This window comes from Dipodomys spectabilis, unplaced genomic scaffold, assembly GCF_019054845.1.
Source record: "Dipodomys spectabilis isolate Male_0828 unplaced genomic scaffold, ASM1905484v1 ptg000089l, whole genome shotgun sequence".
In the NCBI taxonomy this organism is placed as follows: Eukaryota; Metazoa; Chordata; class Mammalia; order Rodentia; family Heteromyidae; genus Dipodomys; species Dipodomys spectabilis.
In genome coordinates, this window is record NW_024870766.1 from 11,581,612 (window position 1) to 11,606,267 (window position 24,656).

Below are 24,656 nucleotides of genomic sequence, written 5' to 3' on the forward strand. Positions count from 1 at the left end.
AAGGATTAAAGTACTAAATACCTGGGCTCTTTGCCAAAAATTCTCCATGGGATTACCCACACCAACTCTCAAATGGTGGTTATGTTATGATCCTAGTCTTGCTGATAATCTCACCAAATGTACATGAGAAACTGACACAGGAGCTGAAACAGGACCTATGTGTATAATCAATCAATTAAACAGAGTAAAATGATTGCCTTCAATGTTGAGTAACACTTGTTGACCTGGTGGCTTACTTTGTATAAAGACTGAATTTGTATAAATAGGCAAGGCTGTGCATTTGTTGGTTTGGCATCAGGATGTGCCTGGGGGAAGCTGGTCTCAGTATGAACATCTTCAAAGTTTTCTTCATATCCACAGGTTTGCTTCAGTTTGATGTTCTGTTTGCTTTGTACAAAACTTGTTAAGAAATTTAAATCTCTCCTGAAATTCTTCTTGTTTATGAAATATTCCTTCATTCTCATTTTAGTCTGTTTGTATGTGTATTATGTATATGTGTGGATATATGTGTAAGTAAAGAATAAAGTTCTAATAAAATTTGAACACAATTTTACATGTATTTAGTAGGATCTTAGTGAAATAGAGTATTTTTTATTTAGATTTATCTTCTTGTAGAATTATTTGCTGTGGAGAAATCTTTAAAACCCAAATTTATGAGTATTTTTTATTATAGGCTGTTGTTTGAGTATACACACACACACACACACACACACACACACACACACACACACACACACACACACACACACACACACACATGCCCATATAGTCTGGGAGCGAGTTTTAGGATATTGTTATGTCTACTTTTCACTCTAAAGATTCATTGTAATAGAATTTATAATGAGTCACAACTAAGCCAAAAGCACAGATTCGCTTCTATATAATTAAAACAAACAAACAAACAATGCAAACAATGAAGGCAATTTAAACAGAAAAGGCATTGCACTGGTTTTCAACAAGCATGATAAATACCAAAAAGGGAACTGTATAAGTATATAACTTTATATATATAGCGTTTTACCTTTATAAATATATAGTTTAAATCAGCATGGAAGGAGGAAATTAGTGAAACTTCCCTTTTGACTGATATAGCCATTTTTCAATTTTAATTGTTAAATATGCATGTTGAATGAAGGAACAAATCAAAGATATACTAAGGCTAGAGTCTCCATATGTCTTTTAAAGTTTATGATTCACAACAGAACAGAGTGAAGTCTTCTGAAAGTTGAGTAAAAGAAAAAGCAAACATTAACTCAGTTTCAGATGGAATGTTTTTCCTTTAATTCTAGTTTCAGCTCTGTGTAAAATCAATGGGGACTAACATATGAAAAGATTATTGCTAATTTGTTCATCTTCATATTTTCTTTGCTGTTACTTAGGATGTCTTTCTGTTTTTTATCTTCAGTGTTTTCCTTCAGTGGGGCAGAAATTCAGCTTTTAATTAACCCAGTGAATTTGCCTGAGAACCTGCTTCCTGGAACTCAGTTAAGCCGAGCTTATGATAAAGATGTGGCTGGAAAGCCAGATGCCTACCGCTTTCTGAATAAAACAAAGGATTTTGTCATCGATGCAAGTAAATTAATTGTTACTATTTGTATATCTTTATATTATTTCCACTACTTTTATGGTTCAGGCTTTAAGGATAAATATTTAGTGACAGTCAAGTTGTATGTTGGATATTTTGCTCAACCATTATTTCCAATAGTTACAGCTTCTAAAAGGAGCTGTACCTTGTCCCATATTCATGAAAATAATTTGTACATTCATTAGCCTGAGAGCCACCTTATTCCTTTTTTTCACAGAAAAAAACATAAGCTTTGAATAATAGGAAAGATAATCCAGGAATGTACATATATACATATACATAACTAAGTTCAAGAAAAATAATTAAAAATATGTTGTTTAAATGAATTAAAATATTTTCCAGGAGCAATAATTAATGAGTTAGAAGAGAACATTAACTTGATTTGTGATCCTTACAGCCACACACACCCAGCCATGGAGAAGACATGATAGGTTCTCTGATCTGACAGAAAAATAGACAGTATATAACTAGAAAAAATAAACAAGCAAGCAAGCAAATAAGTTTTTCTAACAATAAGAAATCAACCAATGGCAATTACAAATATAAATGATGATTCTGATGTCCTGTGAAATAGGATAAACTTATTTTCTGATCCCAGACATACATGCAAGCACTTATTCCATGTTGATTTAAACTGAATTCATCTTATGGCACAGTGATTTTATTTATAATTCAGTTATCTATCAAAATATGTATGCATTTATTCACATATAATGCTCAGAACATGTCAAAATATTACTTGATATGATTTTTATACAGCTAAAAAATTTTGAAAATAAAAACATACAGTTAAATGTCTCACTTGCAGTGCAATGTCACTTTCATGAAACACTTTGCTCCTTAGATGAGCTCAGTTTCACAGTTTTAGAACAAGCCCACCCTTTTCCATAGAGGTCAAGGGTCAACCATAACCCCTATTGAGTAATCAGTGCCCCCTTTCTGCCATTAGAACTCCGTAAACCTCACATTTGGAAGAAAATCTGAACACTCTGTTTTCTTTTGACCTCAAGCAATGATATTGGACCCTTCCTATAGTAGCAAGATTTACAATTCTTTCAGGTCAGACTGCTACCAGACCACTCCCTCAGGCTCCTCCGTGGCTAGTTATTTGGATCCAGGACTTTTTGTTTGTTTAATTTGCCCTCTGCTAGAACTGGTAGAAAAACTTAGGTTGTATCCCAGAATAGTCTCCCGTCATCTTTGCACACCACTTGTTTGCCAATATGGATATATCTGAGTCTGAACACAAATTTGGAAATAGTGTATCCACTTAAACTTCGATCTCTAAGATCTGTACTTATCCTTAGGAGTTCGTTAGGACAAGCTTCTGTTTTTTTGTTTTTTTTGTTTTTTATCTCCATACTACTCAAAGTTCCCTCTCACCTAAACTATTTTCACATTTTTTATGCTTTCTTTTTGAGTGTGTATGAGTCCCAGTATTGGGACTTTAACTCAGGGCTGGACATTGTCCTTAACTTTTGCGCTTAGGGTTTGTGCCCGACAAGTGGAGCTATGGCTCAGCTTCTGGTTTTGGAAGTTAATTGGAGAAAAGGATCTCAAGACAGGCTTTCCTGCTCATGCTGGCTTCCAACCACCATGCTCAGATCTCAACCTTCTGAGCAGCTAGAATTATAGGCATGAGCCAAAGAGCCTTCTTTGTTCATTCTTTTACTACTAAATTATACCTTCTTTGAATCAGTATCTCTTATGTGGTAAATACAACTTAAAAAAAAGAAAACTTTCTTGTCTTATTTTAGGTAATTGTTCTACCATTTTGCTTTAACCAAAATATGTCATCCCATGTGACCACTGCCGCATGCCTTAAGCTGACACAATTCAGTCTCCCACATATTTCATAGCTCTGGGCCATAAAGTGGGGAGACAACCTGCTTCTCAGACTGCAAAGCTGATCTCTAAACGTCACTCAAATCCACTGGAAATTTCCTTGCTCATTTGGGGATCAGGATATTTGGCTTCCAACCATAGTTTACTAATGACTTCCAGGCCTTTCCCCAAGGACTGGGGACTAGATTGTGTCACTCATAGTATTTATTTGTATATCCAACCTTGCCACTATCTCATTTGTTCCTTTGGTGCCTTTCCAACAGTCCAATTGCTCAGCCCTTTACCTGACCCAGTATAAATCCCTGTACCCAAATCTCAGTGATTTAAAATCTAATTCCAGTCACACATTCCCATGGCTGCAGCCAGGATTTCATCTGCACACAGAACAAGACTAATTCTGCTCTTAGAATTTATGAATCTCAAACTAGCCATTTTTCCCCTTTCATTCAGTTGTCCTAATATACTGTTTAGTTGTTGTCACTAACACATTGGTTAATGTATTTTATTTCCTAATGTCTCTTTTCTTCACTTTCTTATTCTTTGTCCTTTATTTTTCCAGTTCTGGGTCTTGAATTTTAACCCTTGAGCTCTTACTTGACTTTCTTTCTCATGGTTGGTGCTCTTACATCACTTGAACTATACCTCCAACCCAGTCTATTCCTGGTTGATTGGGTGGAATAGTGGGAACATTTCTGCCTGGGCTGGCTTTGAACCATGACCCTCCAGGTTTCAACTTTTCAAGAACCTAGAATAATAGACATGAGACACTGGATTCCAGCTCTATCACTTATTTTTGTATAAATTTCAGGATGAATCACAATAGCTCATTACTATACCATAACATATCACCATACATAGAAATCTTCTTTATTCATGGTCATAGTTTGGCCCTAATGTCACTTTATTTCCCTTGAACATGTAGAAGTGAACAGTATTCCTTGATTCTTTACTTTCCTTTAATTCTACATTCTTCTGTGTTCCTCCCTTACCTTCTCCTTCTCCATTTCTGGTTCTTCCTAGTTCTCCTTTCTCATGCATCCTCCTTCTGTTTACACATGTTTAGGTTATAATCAGTATTACGTAGAGGTATCCTTCCCTGTACATTCTACTTTGCATCTACCTCTTATCTGAAGCCTCTTCTATTGCTGGGAATGGTGGTATACAATATTCATACTTATTAGTATGGTTTTATTTGAATTCATATTCCACCTTTTAAACTGGCATGTTTCCTGTTTCTGCTTTGTGGTGCTACATATCACAGTAGCCTCAGATAGCAATGGGTTTTATTTCTCTCAGTTCTGTGAGTTAGATGAATAGTTATGTTGTTCTTGCTTGGGTTCATGGAAAATTATACTTCTAAAGAGTTGCTCAAGTATATTGTAAAGTAAGGTTAATTTCTAGAACTAGTCATCTAAATGAATTAGTCTGTGTTTAACTTGCCTAAACATTGTGTTACTTAGCTTTCCATTACAACAAGTGCTTGAATCAATTGGTATTCTCAGCTCCCTTGAGTTTGACAAAAGTTCAAGTTGAGGTGTTCTTGTTTCTGGTATGACTCCAGTTGACTTGGTTCTTTCAGAATATTTTTTTTTTTTATGGGCAAAGTGTGACTCTTGAAGGCAGCAGGTAGAAGGCTCTTGCGTTTTAATCCAACTAGACAGTCTATGTCGCTTAATTGCAGAGTCAAGTCCATTAATATTGAGAGTTAGGACTGAGAGGTATTTAGTAGTTCCTGCCATATTATCCACCTTCTTGGGGGCTGTGACAACTGTGTTCTTCCTATGGTTAGTAGATTCCCATTTTGGTGTGGTTTCTTGGCCTTTATTGTGGTCTTGTTGGTCTTCTATGTATAAGACATCTTTAAGTATCTTTTGTAGGGCTGGTTTGGTGGAGATATATTGTTTCAGTTTTTCTTTGTTATGGAGGGTTTTTATTTGACCTTCCATTATGAAGGAGAGTTTAGCTGGGTTCAGTATTCTTGGTTGATAGTTGTTTGTCTTTAGGGTGTGGCATACATCATTCCAGTTAGGCTCTTCTTGCTTTGTCTCTGCTGAGAAATCTGAGGTGATTCTAATTGTTTTCCCTTTATAGGTGATTGATCTTTTCTCCTTGACAGCTTTAAGGATCCTTTCCTTGGTCTGAATTGATTCTGTGTGGATTATAATGTGATGGTGGGATGTCCTGTTCTGGTCTGGTCTATTTGGGGTTCTAAAAGCTTCTTGTATCTGAATAGGCCTATCTTTTTTCATGTTTGGAAGGTTCTCTTCTAGGATCCTGTTAAATAAATTTCCTAGACCATTAACTTCTGTTTCTACATATTCCTTTACCCCCATTATCCTCAGATTAGGCCTTCTGATGGTGTCTTCCAAATGTTGAATAGATCTATCATATTTCTTGGATTTGTCTTGGATACTTCTCTGTGCTTTCTCTATAATATCTAGGCTGCCTTCAATCCCAGAGATTTGATCTTCTGTATGGTCTAATCTACTCTCATGACTTTCTACTTTGTTTTCTTTTTTTATTTCCTTTCCTTCTAGTTGGCTTTGATGGCTTCAACTTTTTTGTTGGAGCTTTGTTTTAGGTCTTGTATGGACTTCTTTTCTTCCTTAATTTGGTGTTCAGTGTTTATTCTCAAATCACTTAGTTGATTGGTTATGGTTTCAATGGACTCCCTTTCCTTCTGATGGGCTCCATTCAGCATTTCCTTTGTGGTATTCCTGGATTCCTTCAGCTATCTGTTTATAGATTGCATGAATCCCTCTATTGATCTTTGTCTATTCTCATCCCACTCACACAATTCCTGTATTACTCTTTGATTAGCTTCCGCACACTCACAGAATTCCTTTATTTCTCTTTGACTGTTCTCAGCCTGCTCACACAATTTCTGTATTACTCTTTGACTGTTCTCAGCCTGTTCACACAACTCCTGTATTAATCTTTGATTAGCTTCCTCAGGATCACAAGTTTCCTGTATTAATTTTGATTAGCCTCATCATGCTCACAAAGTTCCTGTGTTAATCCTTGGTTAGTCTCATCTTGCTCCCTATCATGCTCACACTGAGTCCTTTGCAGGTTTTCAATCTTTTCATTCACCATGTTTACCAGTAGTGTTTGTAGAGCTTTTTGGGAACTCTCCTCTGGATTATTCATTAACTTTTTTGTCACCTGATTATCATGAGTGGGATGTGAGATACCCAGACTTGCCTTTTTTTGTGTGTTTCTCTGGCTTGTTCTGCCCATTTGGTATGAAAGTACCATCAATTTCATTCTAGAACATTATTTTAAGGCAAGGATCAACCAGAGGCCTGTAGTTGCACAGTTAAAATTGCTGCAGATAAATCTAGTTCAATAGATACATTCTATTGGCATCAAACAACTATGGATTAATGGGCTAAGAACATCAAAGAGGGATTCAGCAGACCAGAAATTAATAGGTTTAGGAAGAAATGTGGCAAAAAATAGGATTAGAGGGATGTGGAGAGATAAAAACAAAGAGTGAATTTAACCAAGTCTTAATCTAAGAGAGGAAATGGATAGAACAGAATGAAATGAGAGAGACATAGAAACAAGAAAAAATGAAAAAAACAAAAATGTAAATTTAAAAAATGAAACTTTTGAAAATTATGTAAGTAGAAAGAAATAGCATTGAGAGAAGAAAAAGATAGGATGAGAGGAGGAGAGAGATAAAAAGGAAAAAAGGAGGGGCTGGGGGTTTAGCCCAGCAGAAGGGCGTCCACCCAGCACGCACAAGGCTCTGGGTTCGGTCCTCAGCCCTGGAGAAAAAAAAAAGGAAAAAAGGAAAAAATTAAAAATTGGAATACATAAAAATTATATAGGTATAAAGAAATAATAATGCTATTAAGGTGTTAAGCTTAAGAGGTTGTGATTTGAGTAATAAATTTCTGAATTAAGTATGTACACAATGAGGCATAAGGTCTAATAATCTATGATAGGTATATATCTGGGGATGAGTAGAATTGCAATTAAGTCCTAGAAAAAAAAAAAACGCTAAAAGAGATTTTTTTAAAAAGAACACGCACATGCAAGCACACGCGCGCACGCGCGTGTGTGCGCGCGCACACACACACACACACACACACACACACACACCTAAAATAAAAATTATGAAAGAAAAAAAATAGACAATATTTAAATATTTTTAAAAAATTAGGTAGAAAAAAGAGTTCTTTGATTTTTTTTTTTGGGTTTGTTTAGGGGAGGAAGTTGGAAAGATCTTGTATCTCCCCTGTGTCCATAACTTGTCTTTTGGTGGAGTCTCTGGTTTGCTTGTAGTGTTTGGTTTTCCTGTGGCTTGATTGGTTTCTTAAGTCAGTTTGTTTTAGCAGGCAGAAAAAAGTTCTGCCTTACCCAAGACTTTGTGATCCTCCTCCCAGGCTAGTTTAGTGGGAGGGAGATATACTTTGAGTACCACAAAAGAGGGAGATGGCTGTTTCCTCTAGCTTGGAATTGCTGTGTTGAGGCTAAGTTCTGGGTAGGGTTGAGGCCTATCAGCAATAAGTAGCTTTTCCCTGAGGGACTAGCTCCTGAGACACTCACAGAGCCCAGCCTGGAGTCACTCTCAGGATTTTACTGAGTTTCAATTATTTGTCTTTTACCCCTCCTGCTGCTGAGACTGTGGGACTAGGCTTCAGTGTGGAGGGGCAGCCTCTGGCTCTGTTTACCCAGTTGAAGAAAATCACTCCTGTGGGGCTGAGCTTCCTCTGCCTGGAAAGGGCAACTTTCTGCTGGGTGGAGCTGAGCCCTGCAGGTCAGGTCAGGTTCCTGTGACCTGTGGAATGGTTCCTATTGTTTTCTTTCAGGGCCTGAGTTGGAGCTAGCTGCTCTGGCTGGGCCTTTGTCAGTATCAAAGATGGAGATCTCCCGTGGTGTGGGAGGGGCTAATTCCCACCACTGCTTCATGAGAAATAATGAGGATGTTTTGGGAATACTCATGAGATCAGCAGGATGAAGATTTCTGCTCTTGTCAGTTCTTGCTGGTGGTGAGTAGAATCTGCTAGTACACTGTGTCTGGCACCTTTGTCCTGGGCTCTCTCTTTTGATATGGTGGTGGCAGCAGCAGCTGCCGCTGCTGCCACCACAGCCAGAGACACTGGCAAGTGCTTAGATCTGTCTCCTTAACTAAGCTGCCTGGATTTTCTGTTTCTGGCCAAACTCTCTGTATTGTGATGGCATACTTGGTGTGATTCTGTAGCCTAGGACTGTTCACTGGAACACTAAAACTGCTTTCTATGAAAGAGCTTGTTTAGCCTCCAGTCTCTCCTCTGCCATCTTCTTCCAGACCTCCCGACTTGGTTCTTATTTTATAAAGTTGAAGAAGAACACTTGTAAAAAAATGTAGAAAATTTATTTGTTTCAGGGGCACTCATGTTTTTATTCTTAAGTTCATAATCTTAGCTAATATACAGTTTTAAAAGTATGCTAGCTATTGAAGATAGTGAATATAGAATATAGAATATTCTCAGAATATAGAATACATCTTTTCTTATGACTTTTGAGGTGTTTCAAAGTAACACAAATATAATAACTTTCAAGTGATTTTTTTTGTTAAAGTTGATTATGATTTCTTCTAATATGCCTATTGATCTTGCGTTTTTCACAAAAGAGCTTAGAGAGAAATTTTAAAATTCATGCTTCCTGTTTAAGTGGGATGAAAGTACATACCACCATACCCAGTTTATTGGTTGACATGGCATCTAGCTAACTTTTTGCCTGGATTATCCTAGAACTATGATCCTCTCAATTACTACCTAATGTTAGTTGGGATTATGGCATTAACTCTTGTGCCTAGCTTTCATTTGTGTATTTTAAGTCTTACTTTTAAGGTAGCTAAAATGTAAAAGTGGAGACTACTTTTAGTATTTTTAGTATTTATAAAATACACAAAAATCAATTTTTCTATCTCTCATTAAATAATCATATGATACCTGTTACATATGTAACTTTGGTATTTCATATCATTTTCAATTCAGTTTCATGATAAAAGAGTTAAAATAGGGAATTCTAATGTCTCTGAAAAAACTGAAGTATTTTCAAATGTAGAATGTATAGAAACATATTGGTGATCGTTATAATTTTTGTACTGTCTCTTTACTAGGTTCTGGTGTAATCACATCTACCAAAATTTTTAATTATGAGACTGATCCAGTGAGGTTTCTACTTATCGTTGATACTGGGGGAAGCAGTAGAAGTGTTTTGACTATTAATATAGTTGATGTTCCTGAACTTCCAGACTGTACTGCAGATCCCCAATTTTCATCAGGTACAGGTAGGTGATACCCCTAACTTTCAAATAATATTGCAATTTTTTTCAGAGGGTAGTAGAAGACAGTCAGCAATCAAATATAAAAAGAAATGGGGGAGGTGAAGCTCAAGTATCATAGCTCCTGCCTTAACATTGTAAAGTTATTAATCTAAATCCTACTACTGCCCATACCAACAAACAAATAAGCATAATGTTTCAATTGTGATATGATCATATAAATGAGAGACAGTAGTATTATGAAGGCAAATCATGTATGAGTTCTTCTGTGCGTGGGTTCACCAAGTCAGCAATATAATGAAAGTTTTCCCCTAAATGGCTGCAAAGTTATCTTCAATCTAAACACTGCTACGGCAAATGTGAAAGGGGGCAGGGGGAGGAGAGGGTTACTTCATGAAGAATAAACTGCTTGCACTAATGATCTGAGGAAGAACAGCATGACAATCAATAACTGAAAATGAGTAGGATTGTGATGGAGAAAACACTGGCCATACTGGCCATGTTGTATACAATAATTATTAAAAGATAATAAAGCACTGTGTTACAAATGTCTCTCCTTATCCTAAGGGTAGAGGAAATATTTTGAAGTACTTTTGAGTGGATAGATGCTTGAAGTGAACTCACCTAAGTGGATATAAAGACTGGAAAAAGAGGAATGTATTATAAAAGTGGACAACATTCTAAAAGTTCAGATAATAATTATTTCAACCTTTGCAGGCTACAAGGCAAGACTGAGGATATTTATATAGTACCTATAATAGAACAAAGAGAAATGCATTTTTAACAAACTTTTGATTATACAATAGCAGTAACTACCATTAGAGGTCTATGCATAAGAATATAGTTTCAAGGGTGGGGGTTATAGCATATCCTTCTATTCCATAAAATACTAATAACTCAATATCAATAAATGGCTCTCTTTTTGTTTGACAGATGAAATACACAGAATTTTATTTTGGTTGATGTCTCATTTTTCTTTATCTTTGTAAATGAAATCTGCCATTGTGAAATATTTTGTCTAAATTTCTCTATTTTTTTTTTTACATGACAGAGCTTATTTATTACATATCATTATTCAATAATAAGTTTTTAGATGAGAACACATCCTTATATTTAAGAGACATCCCTCAGACACATGCCTAGAAGCCCTGAGGGGCTGGCCACAAATTCCAACCTGCACCATACCTTCCTTGTCTTTCTTAGCCTCCCAGGGAAGTTAGTCTTTATGACAAAATTAACTCCAGGGAACCCTAGGAGCATCAAGCCCTATTCTTAAGGAAGCCTGAGAGAAGGGATCACTCATCATGGTTGCTAAGACAGCAGGAGCACAGTGTCAGGACAAGCAATGAAAGAAAAGGCCAAGTCCTCCTTGGTGAGGGGCTGGCTCCGGACATGCTGCAGCATTTCCAAACCTTGGGCTTGACAACGAGCATCCTGGTGCCCCAAATACTGAACCATGTTCCTGAGCCACTGCCTGGCCTTTGGTGGACCCACCACAGTGACTTGAGTGTGGCCTGTGGCTGTGAACCAGGGCTCCAGCTGAATGAGGGTGTGGCTGTGTTTCTCAATGCAGGGAAGGAATGCGTCCCCTTGGCCGAATATGTCTTTCTCCTGTTCTTCTGTCAGGTAAAAAAACCAATGGAGCATCGAAGTTTTCAGGCCAGGTCCACCAGGCTCCCATGCTGTGAGCTCAGCTCTATGTTGTCCTCTCCCCTAGCTTTACTCAGAACAGAGCAAGTCCAAGCAGCTGCTTGCCTCTCTATTTTTTTTTCTAATGATTTTTTTCCATTTGTGAAGATATTATGATGAATTTTAGTGGTTATTTTTTCTGACATCAATGTATTCTTTTATCCTATCTGTGGTGCCATTTTGTAATAAGTGCAATCTTTTGATACATAATTCTGCAACAAAATAATTTACACTCCATCATGCCTTGAAAATGTGTAGCAAAGTCCACATTTTTTGTTTTCTCATGATATGTATGTATGATAATTAAAAACAATATGGTACTGAGAATATTATTATGCATGTACTACTGGAATTTATGCCTTGAAACAAGGAGAGCATCCTGTATGGTATTTCTATCACTTGACCCTGCCGTGGTCACAAGAACACAGCAATAGAAAATTCATAGCAACTGGACACCTATATATTTGCCTATTCTATTTATAAACAGTGAAGCTATAATTTTCTACAAGTTTTATGTGTCACAGAATATTCTTCTTTTTTTGATTATTAAACCGTTTCAATCCATTTTTATTTAAACGTATAAGAAGCATTTTTTGCTTACAGAGCATAAGAAAACAGGCAGCAATATTAGTTTTACAAATGTGTAGGAATTTTATTTCTACAATTCGAGGAAGGAAAAGCATACTTTGATATAGAAAGGTGATAGTCATAAGAGAAAATGGTAGTCTTAAATAGTGTGTGAAACTGATAATGAATTGAATTTCTGTGCATGTCATTGTCTTTTAATGTGCTTGTTCATTTCTAGCAGTGCTGCAATCAAATCCAGGGCAGTATACTCCCTAGGAAAATGCTCTGGCATTGAGTTACATCCTCAGCTCAGTATATCACATGTGACAAGCCTTTGTTGTATCAAAGGAGGGATTTAAGTTAGCAGTTTTGCATGCAGTTTGTGCCTAGGGCTATAAATGTTTTGTAATTGAAACCGTGAGTTTGGATGAAATTATTCAACCACCTTAGAAAATTAGAATTTAAGAGGATATAGCACCAAAGTTGGAGGAACTCCTACACTTACTGACGTGAGGAAGAAACGTGACCTGCCAAGAAGACTAAGAAAAAGCAGGGAAAGAGATAGAAAAAAAATTATGCCATGAATGGCAATGAAAGTGATTCAAGAGATCTCCAGGTTGTTATTGGACTTGAATTCCCTCACCACTTAACAGAAGAATGAAAGTATCAAGTTCATTTAATTAATGAGACAGAGAAAGTGATAACCGGTGGCCCTGAGAAATGTTTCACAGGTGTGATACTCAGGGAAACCAGCATGGAACACACTGATTAATAAAACTGAAGAAAAAGAAGATATTTCTTTAGAAATCTGCATTTGAAATGATAATGTCAGACTGTATGGGATTTCAACATTTGTGTCTGATTTGCTTCCTTAAAAAATGTTCAGGTAATTTTAGAAACAAATGGAGAGGATTCTTTATGTGGGGAGGTTGAGGACATGAAAGAGAAAATAAGAAAGAGATGGTTCAAAACACAGGTGGAATGAATGAGTGATCTTTCAACTCAATCCATCTAACTACTAACTACTTGTATGCCTATATTTACAATAGTTTTATGCTTAACAAATTAAAAATATCTTGAAATTTTAAATTTTATCCTTTCACTGAACCTCAATTCTGAGAAAAGTGCTAGTGTTAAGGATCTCTTATTTGCATGTGTGATTTAGAATGTTCTTTATTATTTAAATTAAAATATAGTGTCCTGAAATCTTGATTTGTTATTCCTTCACTTGAACTATCATAAAAGTGATCTATGAATTTCTTTTGGAAATATAAAAGTAAACTATTTTAAAGTTTGGATAATACAAAACAATCTATTAACAAAATTCTGTTAAGTGAACAAAATTCTAAGTAACCCATATTAAATACCATTTAAGTGGGCTATAAAAATAAAGTAGGATGTTTATATAGGAAACAGCCTCTACTATATGATGCTCTAATATCACTTTCATTTCTTTAAGAATTATGGGAATGCCAATTTCATTTATATGTAATATTTACTCCATTGTGTCAATAAAAAACATTCTTTTACCATTTTACCATTACAAATTGTATTTGATAACTATTTACAAGTTGTTTTTCAACATAAACAAAGATACATCTTCAATGATACTAGTTAGAGACATGAATAAGTCATCATTTTTTTTCATGTTTTTCTTTCCATTTAAGGAATGTTACACCAGCTCTCTTGGGTTCTTCTACCCTTTCTAAATCTCAGATCCTATGGTATTGAAGGTTCTTGAATACCACTGGCACTTACTCTTTTCTATTCCCCTGCTAGCTCTGTCCAATATATGAGTACATTCATGGACGACCAAATAGGAAGGCAGCTATGGAACACTGTAGATTATTAAGAAGCTGCTGGTTGGGATTTGGAAAGCTCTAATAAGTATTTTGTGTGATATAAGAACTTAATAGCTCTTCAGGAAGCTTGCCAATGTTGATTTTCCCAGGCAAATTTTTCCAGAGCTCCTCAAAAGTTTTACAATAAAATAAAACCTACAGATGTGTGATGTTCTTTTTCCTGCCAAGAAAAGGAGGAAGAATCAAGGGCCTAACCTTTGAAGAGAAATCAATAAGATGGACACTAAGTATCCATTTGTCTGGCAGCATGGGGGTTATTAACAACATTTTTAGGAAGAGTTTCTGTTTGTAGAGAGAATTTAAGACTGAGTAGGAAGCCACAAACTATACAAACTGTGGCTCTGAAGAAAAGAGAGCTTGAAGTCAAGTGTGCAGTTTTAAATGAAAGAAATGAACTAACCGGAAGAAGGCAGAAGGGAAAGACTGGAGGGGAAGTTAGAGTTATGTCCCTCACAATGAGGGTTAGAGTTAGGCACCTCACAATGAACAGTAGTTATCATTAGTGATGGAGTTCTTTATTCTTACTACAAAAGAAGGGAAGTATGCTCAAACAACCAGATTTGCACATAGCATGAGAAAGGTCAGCTATCAGTAGCATAACTGCTTCTATTTAGTCTGTGCAGTAACATGAGAACTTCTTTACTGACAGCAACATGGAAGGGCAAGGAAAGAAATCAGAGACGAGGTCTGAAATAACTATTATAGAAAGTTGAGGAGTAATAGAATTGGGAATTACTTACAAGCTCAACACAGTTAAGCCTCTAGTAATACACTTGGCAATCAATAACTCAGGATTCTACTTGTGAAGTTGAACATAGTGTGAGAAAAATCCAACTTGGCAAATTGAAAGATGTTACATTCAGGATTCAAATTAATTTGTGTCAAAACCACATTCTTGAAGTCTGCATATCTTTTAGCCCTTATATGTGTCTTCTCCTCGTACTTTTAACATATTTTTTTTTCTGGAGTGGACACACCTTGAAGTAAACAATATTTCTTCCTTTCCTTCCTTCCTTCCTCCCTTCCTTCTTACCTTTCTTTCTTTCTTTCTTTCTCTCTCTCTCTCTCTCTCTTTCCTTCTTTCTTTCCTTCTTTCTTTCTTTCTTTCTTTCTCTCTCTTTCTCTCTCTCTCTTTCCTTCTTTCTTTCTTTTGCAATGCCACTCTTCATTGTGAGAACAAACAGCCAACTTCATTAAGGAAAATAGAGAGGACAACAGCTGGCACTTGGGGAAGTTATGTCAACTGGCCTGTAAGGTAACTTTAGCTTCATGGTCAGAAAGGCTTCAAACTCCAGACACAGGTGAGACAGGTGAGAGAGAGAAAGAGAGAGAGGGAGAGAGAGAGAGAGAGAGAGAGAGAGAGAGAGAACACGAGTACACAATGTGAATGGAGAGGAAGATGACATTCAAGGCCTCCTTTTAGGAGTAGACAATCTTTCTAGTAATGATTTTTTCAACATGTTGAGCCAGCTATTACTTGTTTTCTTTTTCTTACAGTTTTCTGAGTCATTCCTTGCTTAACACAGACCTAATGATGGCATGGAAACTTGAGACATTATTTGCTAGTATTTTAAAAACTTGTTTTTTATTTTAAAAAAAAATCACTTAAAGCTGTTATGAATTTTGGTCATGCTCTGCCCTCAAGTTACACTGAAGTTGTGGCTTTTGTGTAATGCTATTACCTCTTTCTTTTTTTATTTATGGTTTCTGAGAAAATATTGGGAAGCCATTGTAGGTACTTCAGGTACCCAAATTGTCTAGTCACTCCCTTTAACTATGTCAGAAAAAACCCTAAAATTTATTGTGGAACTTTTCACAATTTATTTCTAGTATAACATATAAGGTTGACACAGTGAAGAATGTATAGTAGAGAAAATTCTTGTCTTGTTGCTCAACTTGAGTTAAACTTTATTTTGAGTTAATATTCTAAAAGACTATAATGTAACACATAAATGCACACACTTAAAATGAATAAGAATTTTAAAAAACCTAATCTAAGTCTTTCTATACATGTTATAATTTGTGACCTAGACCTTCAGCACTAGCAATTAGAGTATTCTTATGTGGCGCCACCCTGCTTGCTCACATTAGGGCAAATTTGTCAACATATTCATCATGATGTTCTAGATAGCTGCTACAGACAGCACTGAAGTGTAAAGAAAATATGCTCTGTGAGACAGGAAGGATGACACAAGAAAGATAAGAATAATGTGAAAGAGAGGGGAAAAAATAGATGACTTCTTTACAAGGTTATCCAATCCCCACTGACTAATCTGAAATTAATTTTATTCTATTGTGGTTTATAGCAATACCAAATGAATAGCATTCTTTAATTTTTGATATTTGTTGATATTTGTTTAACAGCTACATTGGAAATTGCTGAGGACTATCCATTATTTCAGTCCATTTATAGACTGACTGCCACCGATGAAGACTTTGCCAATGGTGACAGGCTGACGGTAGGTGGTAGCCATCATTGTATCAGGTGCATATAGTTTTGCAGCAGAGGTACAGAGCAAGGTACTTGAGATATTTTTCAAGACTCATAACATTTGACAATTAAATGAAATGCAATGAAGTTGAAAAACACTTTATGCAATGTTGAAATAATATCTTAAAAGAAAATATTGTGTTGAGATGTACTAAACAATTGTGTCATGGCTTCTCATGAAGATGGAGTTCCAGTAAGAAAATAGTGATAGGAAAAACTGCAGTTTGGCCTTTTGGATAGTTATCAGAAATGTTTCAGCTTTGTAACCATTCAACAACAGATGTGAATGTAATTATAAATATATGTATTTCTTGATGCTTCAGTATCCTAATCACTAAATGTCTAACTCAAACAGACTTATTTTCTCATAACTAATTCATGGTTGTAAAGTCTCTTAGAGATTTGGCAAAATAAAAAGAACCCATAAAGTTCTATCTGGAGAATTTAGTAGTGCCTTGGACCACAAAAATCAGCATGCTTACTCGGCAGCTGTTTCTTTTGAACACATATTGAAATCGTTTACTATTTCTAACTTAGGAACTCATAGTATTAACTAATGGAGCACCAAGTGGTGGTAGTGGCTGTCAGTCTATTTGGGGAAAGTTATGGTTTCACCATGGGTTCATGTTGTGATATTTGGAAAATCACTTAATCTCTCCTGCCCTTAATTTTCACAATTAGAAGAGATTTATTTTTCTTTGTTTTGCTTTTCAGTGATATATGTACTGTTGTCAGTCAAAGTACCCAAAGTCCCTTTGGAGTGCTCCCAAAATATTTTGTTGTAATCCAGTCAATATGAAATGATTATGAAACACTAGATCTTTCTTAATAGATGATGTCTTTCAAACAGCATTACAAAAAAACATATAGTTTCTTCTGAAAATAGTTCTTACCAGTTTTGACATATGCAGGAATATGAGATGGACCAGAGGAAATAGTTTCAAATTTTGGTGTTTTGAGAAACAGCTATATTTGTAGAGATAGGATGAATATCAGATTAAAAAAATCCCAGCTGTAATTCACCTTTTCTCCAGTAAATTGTTACCTCGTTCCAAGCTAACTTTTCTTCAGATGTTTTGAAGAATAGATTTATCTACTTTCATTGCTTCCCAGACGTGGTGACAACTAAATTAAAAACGAAATAAAAAACAGATAATAAATCACAAATTACATACTTGATTCTATTACTACTTGAAATTGTTTTATACTTGTAATTCTTGTTTTTTGTTGTAAAACTCAAACAGTGACCAACAAGCTTATTTTTATATTCTTTAAGACATTTATTTACTGGATCAGAATTAAGTATTTATTAAAACTCTTTTAGAAAAAATGTAGGGATCACAGTTCAAAGCCAGCCCAGGCAGAGAAGTCTGTGAGACTCTTATCTCTAATTGACCATCAAAAGACTGAAAGTGAAATTTTGGCTTATGTTATAGAGTGCTAAACTTGAGCAAAAAAGCTCAGGCCCTGAATTTAAGCTCCAGGACAGGAATACACACACACACACGCACACACACACACACACACACACACACACACACACACACACACATATAGCATAAAGTATATGCTGTATATGCTATATATATGTGTTATATATTATATGTAACATATACAAAGCAAATGCTGAGCAAAACACTGGTGGCTGTCATCCTAGCTTTGTGGAAGACTAAGACTGGAAATATTGAACTCTGAAGAAAACCTGGGCAGAAAAGTCCAAGGGACTTCTCATGGAGATATGCAGTGGATCATACTGTCATCTTAGCAAGATGAAAAGCCTAAAGAAGGCAAAAGACAGCTTACACCATGTCCTGGAAGTGACATTAATTAAAAAACAGCCACTAAGGTGTGGCTCAAGTAATAAAGCACCACCCTAGCAAGCACAAATCCTAGAGTTCCAATTCTAGTACTGTAAAAAAAATTGCAAATGTTTGGTTATGATGTTAGGTTAAACAAATAAAATTATTTGTAATCTGTGAATGAGTCTAGAATATAAAGAACATCTAAAGTTAACTGCTGTGCAAACTAAAATAGGAGAAATTCTACGTATTTGCATTTTAGCTTTTGTGTGAATTATGTATGTTTTATTTTCTTAGTACACCATTGTGTCACAGTTATCTGGACCGAGGAGAGGAGCAAACCCTTTTGGAGTTGATCCTGTGAGTGGTGTTGTTAGCTTGAGAGGTGAAGACTCTTTGGACTTTGATGCTGGATATCATGTAATAAAGTTGTTTTACTTATTTTATGTAGTGTATTTATTTTATCACTGTTATTGTAAAGGAAGAATGGTGTTTTAAAATTCACTTCTAAAGATTACATAGTTAGGATGTAGCTCTTATGAAAACCAAAAACAAAGCATGGAATCATATCTTAACTTTTGTTGTTCTACTTAAAGAAATTGATAGTATTGGGGTTTGAACTCAGAGCCTTGCAACACTTTTAATTCTGTGTGGAAAATACTTTTAGAATTAGTATTTTGAGATTTTCTGAAGTGAAAAATGAAGGCTCTGTAAAGAGGAACAGTGCATGGAAGAGAAAGATGCTAAATTGCTATTCAGATATTCTGTCTACTCAAAAGTGAGGCATAAAGTTTGAGAATAAAGGTAGTTATTAACTAACACCATATTATATAAACACTTCCATTTTCAAAAATAAGTCCACATGTAATGACTTAATAAGTTGACTTAGAAAACAGGGACATGGGGTCAAGATAAAGCATGATAATAATATTAGAGAATATGCTGCTGGTTAGGTACTTAGGAGGAAGAAGAGTTTATATTTGCAGATTGAGCTCAACTTTGTAGTCTAAAGGAATAAAGCCAGTGAATTCTATTTCACTTTCAACTTTGGCATGTGGAATATTGGAGGATGCTGGAGAGGCAAAAGGTACATCATTTTCAGACAATTTGTGGGTTAAGAGTACCTTCTGAGATTAAAAATCGGTTATGCAATATGAGCCACGTATTTAGACAATTCAGGTCTGTAACTAATTTTTCTCTGCCTCTCTTCCTTTATTGTCTTTACTCACATGCTCAACCAAATTTTACATCCTAGGATATCCTCCTAATATACATATAACCAACTACATTTTATACTATCCAAATGAAAGAAGTACAGTACATTTATTGTTAGCCATTCACATAACACGGATTCTTGTACATTGCAGAGTTTGCCAAAAATGTTTTGCAGTGAATCTCTTACTAAGCCTGTGGTGTTTTGCTTCTGTTTTTGAAGGGACAGTTGTTTAGTGTGATATATGATTCTTGAGGGGTGATAGGCTGGCAACCAACATATTCAAGATCTGATGACATTCTCAACTCTTCAGAAATTACAATTTGTCCTCAGTCTCGTAGCTTATGGTCATGTTTCTAAGTACTGGGGGTTAGCATCAAATAGCCTGCTTTATTTAGTGTATTATATTTGGGTTTACTATTGAATCTCAGTTTGTTCATTGTTTTGTGCAATTGCCTCTATGTTTAGGCAAACAGCCAAGCTACACAGACCTCTTAGTGAAGTTTAATGGCATGTAAAATGATTCCATTTTGAAATTTACTGCTAACCTACCTAATCAAGAATGCATTTATATTTTTTTAACTACCTAGAAGAAAAATAAATAAAAAAGCTGTATCTAACTGGAGAAAAAAAGAATCAATGTAACTGGAGATATACTGCAAAAAGTATATATGTATTAACAATTACCAAATGGTATATTATAAAGTTTCTGAAAATTCTCTTCCAGACTTTCCAGCTTGCACTGAGAGCAACAGACACCAAAGGTCTGTTTTGTCAAGGGACACTAATTATCAAGATTAAAGACATAAATGATGAGAAACCTCAATTTGAGTAAGCATATTTACTTCAAAATGTGCCCATAGGAGAATGGTTAAAGTTAATTTTTTCATGTATATTTTAAATAAATGATAATAAGGATTAAGTAGCTATATAGAAAAATATCATGATGTTCTGTTAAAAAATATATGATGATCCATAATTAATGCATGCGCTGATCAAAAGCAAAATATGCATCAGAACATTTACAAGTCATCAACATGTTATGTGGTGAAAAGATTTTGATGTAACTTTTTCCTTTTGTTTTTCCTTTCCTAAGGGATTTTTCAAGCCTATTGCATTATTTTCAATAACCACATTAATTTTAAACACAAATGTGACATAAAACAGAGTTTAAATATTTAATTATTTTATTCTTACATTCCAGATGAATAAATTATAGTTTCAAAATATGTGCAGGCTCTGAATACAAACCAGACACTTTCCAACATTTCAAAATGTAGTAGTCAAATGTACTGTTGAAATCGAATCTAAAAGTAATCAAATACATCTTAAATTGGTGAGGAGAAACATAAAATTAATAATATTCAAGTTACTTTCCTAATATTACCAAGATTGATGTTTACCAAGGTTCCTGCCCACAAGAATTAGCATCACCAACTCACCTCTCTTCTTTTTGCATTGTGTATTCCTCTGAAGACTTCCTGGAAATCATTTCTCAGACCCTGAAATAGTCTTCTTCCTTTTTTAAAACTTGCATCAGTTATGGCATCTATTACACAGCAATGGAGCTACTTGTAGCTAGTTTCCCATTAGTGGTGAGATCTGGTAGAGCAGGAGCTAAGGTTTAGTCATAAGTGCATAAGCTCTCATGACACGTAGTAGGCTATCTGTGTTTGACATTTGAACAGAAGGCTGAAAAAGAGTTTTCAGTTTCATAGAAGTTATGTAGAATGTTACTATAGGTACATGGAAATTTTATACATGGAGAAATTTTTATATATGATATCAACAATTAGCTTATAAAACACAGTCTTGATAGCTTGTTCTAGTAAACTATGAACTTGGACAATATTTCATCAAACTTAGATTAAGTGGCCAGTATTTCCATAATTAGATATCTATAAAAAGAGAAGCACATTCATGCATTGTGCTTTTTGTGTCCATCTCTTTTATATCAGTGTTGGTTGTTGTTTTTTTTTTATGTCTGGTATAGCATCAGAGACTGGCTGGTTGAAAATTCACATTTACAAAAGACTTAGTACGTTTGGGCCACAAACGAATTTTCTCAACATTTGAATAGCTTGACCAGAAGAAGTGACATCATGGTTAATCCAAAAAAAATCTTTTCAGGTTATCATAATGTGGCAATTATGTAGGTAAGAACTGACAAGTTTGTATCTTCAACAGTTATTAATAATTATTTTTTTCCCTTTAGGCCATTTCCTTTGGATTCCATTAATGTGACTGAAAAGAAACGTGTTGGAGAAATTATAGCAAAAGTAAAAGCAACAGATCCAGATGAAGATAGCAGCATCACTTATTCCTTTAAAAGACAGCAGGAAATGTTTGCTTTGGACCCTTGTGAGTGTTAGAGAAATACTTTGTTAGCCTACTTTGTTTAAACATCACTATCTAATCTCTGACTTCCTTCAGAACTTCAGTTGGTAAAATATCTCTTTCAAAATTAACCATGGAGAATGAAACATGCTAAAAACATTTGGTATAGTTGGTATTTTCTTGTTAAAATGACATTCTTGTGAAATAATGGATAATAAAAACAAAACTTGCTTTTATTTATTGTCAAGGTGATGTACAGAGGGGTTGCAGTTATTTAAGTAAGATAATAAGTACATTTCTTGTCCACCTTGTTACCCCTCCCTCATTTTTCTCCTACTTTCCCACTCCCCCACCCCCACCACCGATTTGTACAGACCATTTCCAACATATCATCTTGTATATACATTTATACATTTAGAGAAGGGAAGGGGAACAACAGAATGGTGAGACAAAGGACAAGGAGGAAACCAATGCAACAACAATACTCACAAAACTTGCTTTTATCACTAGCCGTCATCTTTTAGAGATAATTAGCACAAAAGTTTCTGCAAAACCATTATAAACTGAGAGATGCATGTGTCCCAACTAGCTCCTTAATTTCATCTAAAGAAATTGAGACATTTCCTGGATAATTTAATTTAGTGTATTTGATAATGGATAGATTTCTATCTATGTGGACAGGATTACTATTCAGAAATGTTTCTACAGCAAGATATTTCAGTACCTAGTTTTATCAGTCGAGGGGTCAGCCAGAAAAGCTTAAGCACAAGAAGTACATGGTGGGAGCTGGTTATGTACTATCTGAAAGACTGCTGTCTTTGATGCTTGACTTTGAAGTCTACAAGGCAAGAACTCAGAAAGAAAAGATAGATACAGAGTGGGAAGATCAGGAGAGATTGAAACACAAACACAGTCTGTGTGCCACCAGCAGGGGCTGAGATCCTGTTAGTCTGGCCTGTTGCTTTTGTAGTGTTGATGTCCTGAAGAAATTGGGGCTTTCTTCACAGAGCAAAGTACATATACCTGTTCTAAATATCAGAAAAGTGAAAAGATCTAGATGTAGGTAAGGAATGGCAGGCTCAGCAACTACTTCAGGCCAGTAGACATACAGGAGAACAGCCAAAATATATGTAAGAAACTAAATGGCTACTGTTACTTTTCCACCTTCTAACTTGGCCATGAATCCCTATATCTCAGCAAAACCAGAGGCATGTAAAAAAGATAATTCTTGGAAAAAATATTTTGATCAAGACATTTGACATTTTACAAAGCCATCATACTGATCTTCAATAGTTCAGAGTTCTAAGCTGATTCCTAAGGGTAGTTGGATATTTATGCATCAAAATACAAATGTAAATGGAAGAATACAAATGTAAATGGGAGAAGAAAGTAGCCAACAATACTTTCAGTGAGAATAAAGGCTTGTAGGATTGATGACCTGGATAAGGTCAAAATAGATCATTCCAGTGGAAAAAAAGAAAAAAAAAATCTCTATGTGCTAGCAGGAAAGATGAGGAGTCCTTTTTTTCTTTGCAAATTGTTCTTAGTTTGACCTTGACCTCTTTTTTATATGTTACAAGATTAAGGTGGAAGGTAAGGCTAATGAATTATTAGGCTATTTTTTACATCAAAAAGATTGATAATTTAATTTTATTAAAATAAAACACAATGCTACCTGTGTTTAGTAAACAAATACATAATAATTAGGGAGTTGGCAACATTCTAAAACAATAATATACAACTATTTTTAAATGTAAGCATAAACTAAGAAGAAGCTTTTCAGCAAATAATTTTATTTAGTGTATATAATAAACATCAATATGAAAAATATGTAACATTAAATGAATGAAAACATCAATATTAATTATTTGAGTTTAGTAAATAATCTTTATTTCTTTCAACAGTCACAGGCATAATCACCCTCCTTCAGCCTTTGAGTCTTGACAACCCTAATAACCCCAAAATCTACTCTTTAGAAATTGAAGCCAAAGATGATGGAAATAATACTAGCACATATATGTTTACAGTTTCTGTGGAGAATGTGAATGATCCGATTTTCTGTGATACAAGTTTTTCAACAGGAGCAGGTACATTTCTAAGTCACTTTTATTGAAAAAATCCATCAGAAATTATACACTGGTAAAGTTAGTAAAAGAAATAAAAACCTGAACAAAATTAGAGTCCTTAAATGCTCCTAGCAAGAACTATAGTAATCAATTTACTTCAAGTTACAATTGTAATAATTTCTTTAGTTGGTAGGTAGAGGATAAAAATATTCTAAATTTATCTATGGCATATGCATAATATGTTGCCACTTAAGTTAACAAACATACGAAAATGATTATCTATGAATTAACATATAAAATAATGGGGAAAATGCATCACTATATATGCTATGAAAAATTAATACTTTAAGGTATTTTTTTTAGCCACAGAGTATACTATTTTAGTAAATATCTTAAACTTCACCTCAGTGCATTGTTTAATAAATTCATCTCAACTAAAATATAAAATATATGGTAGAAATATATTGCAAAATTTGTAATAACATGTTAGAAAGAAACAAAATTTCTAACAATAGAAATTGATTAAATAGTTGATATATACTTGACAAATTGCTATTAGTCAACAAAAATTATTTCATAAATGAATACATGAGATGCCACATAATAATACTATAAATGCAGATTGCTTGATTTTGTGAGTAATGATATAACATTGATCATTATAAATATATATAGCATATAGTAACATAATCATTTGGGAGTTTGTATGGTTTTAAACTATTCTTAATTGACATATACAAACATTCTATACTGTTAATTTTAATCTTTCTTAAGTTAAGATTTTTGCTTCTTGAATTAAGTCTATAATTAATCTGTGTGTAATATTCTCAAGTACTTGTTTTAAATATGCTTACAATTATATCCAAATTGTAATAAACTTAAGGTCTATATATAGAGGTATTCTTCAATATGGTTATGAAGT

General features: G+C 34.8%; 1 protein-coding gene across 1 annotated transcript in view; it reads left to right on the forward strand.

The window, feature by feature from the left end:
• Nucleotides 1-326: 326 nt before the first annotated feature.
• Nucleotides 327-24,656, forward strand: part of LOC122111800 (protocadherin Fat 4-like) — a 96,187-nt gene continuing 71,857 nt past the window's right edge. Inside the window, exons 1-8 of the mRNA XM_042684526.1 lie at nt 327-360; nt 1,406-1,573; nt 9,546-9,716; nt 16,193-16,287; nt 18,416-18,538; nt 20,059-20,162; nt 21,547-21,692; nt 23,573-23,755. Coding sequence (XP_042540460.1) covers nt 327-360; nt 1,406-1,573; nt 9,546-9,716; nt 16,193-16,287; nt 18,416-18,538; nt 20,059-20,162; nt 21,547-21,692; nt 23,573-23,755 — 1,024 coding nt within the window. The remainder of the gene's footprint in view (nt 361-1,405; nt 1,574-9,545; nt 9,717-16,192; nt 16,288-18,415; nt 18,539-20,058; nt 20,163-21,546; nt 21,693-23,572; nt 23,756-24,656) is intronic.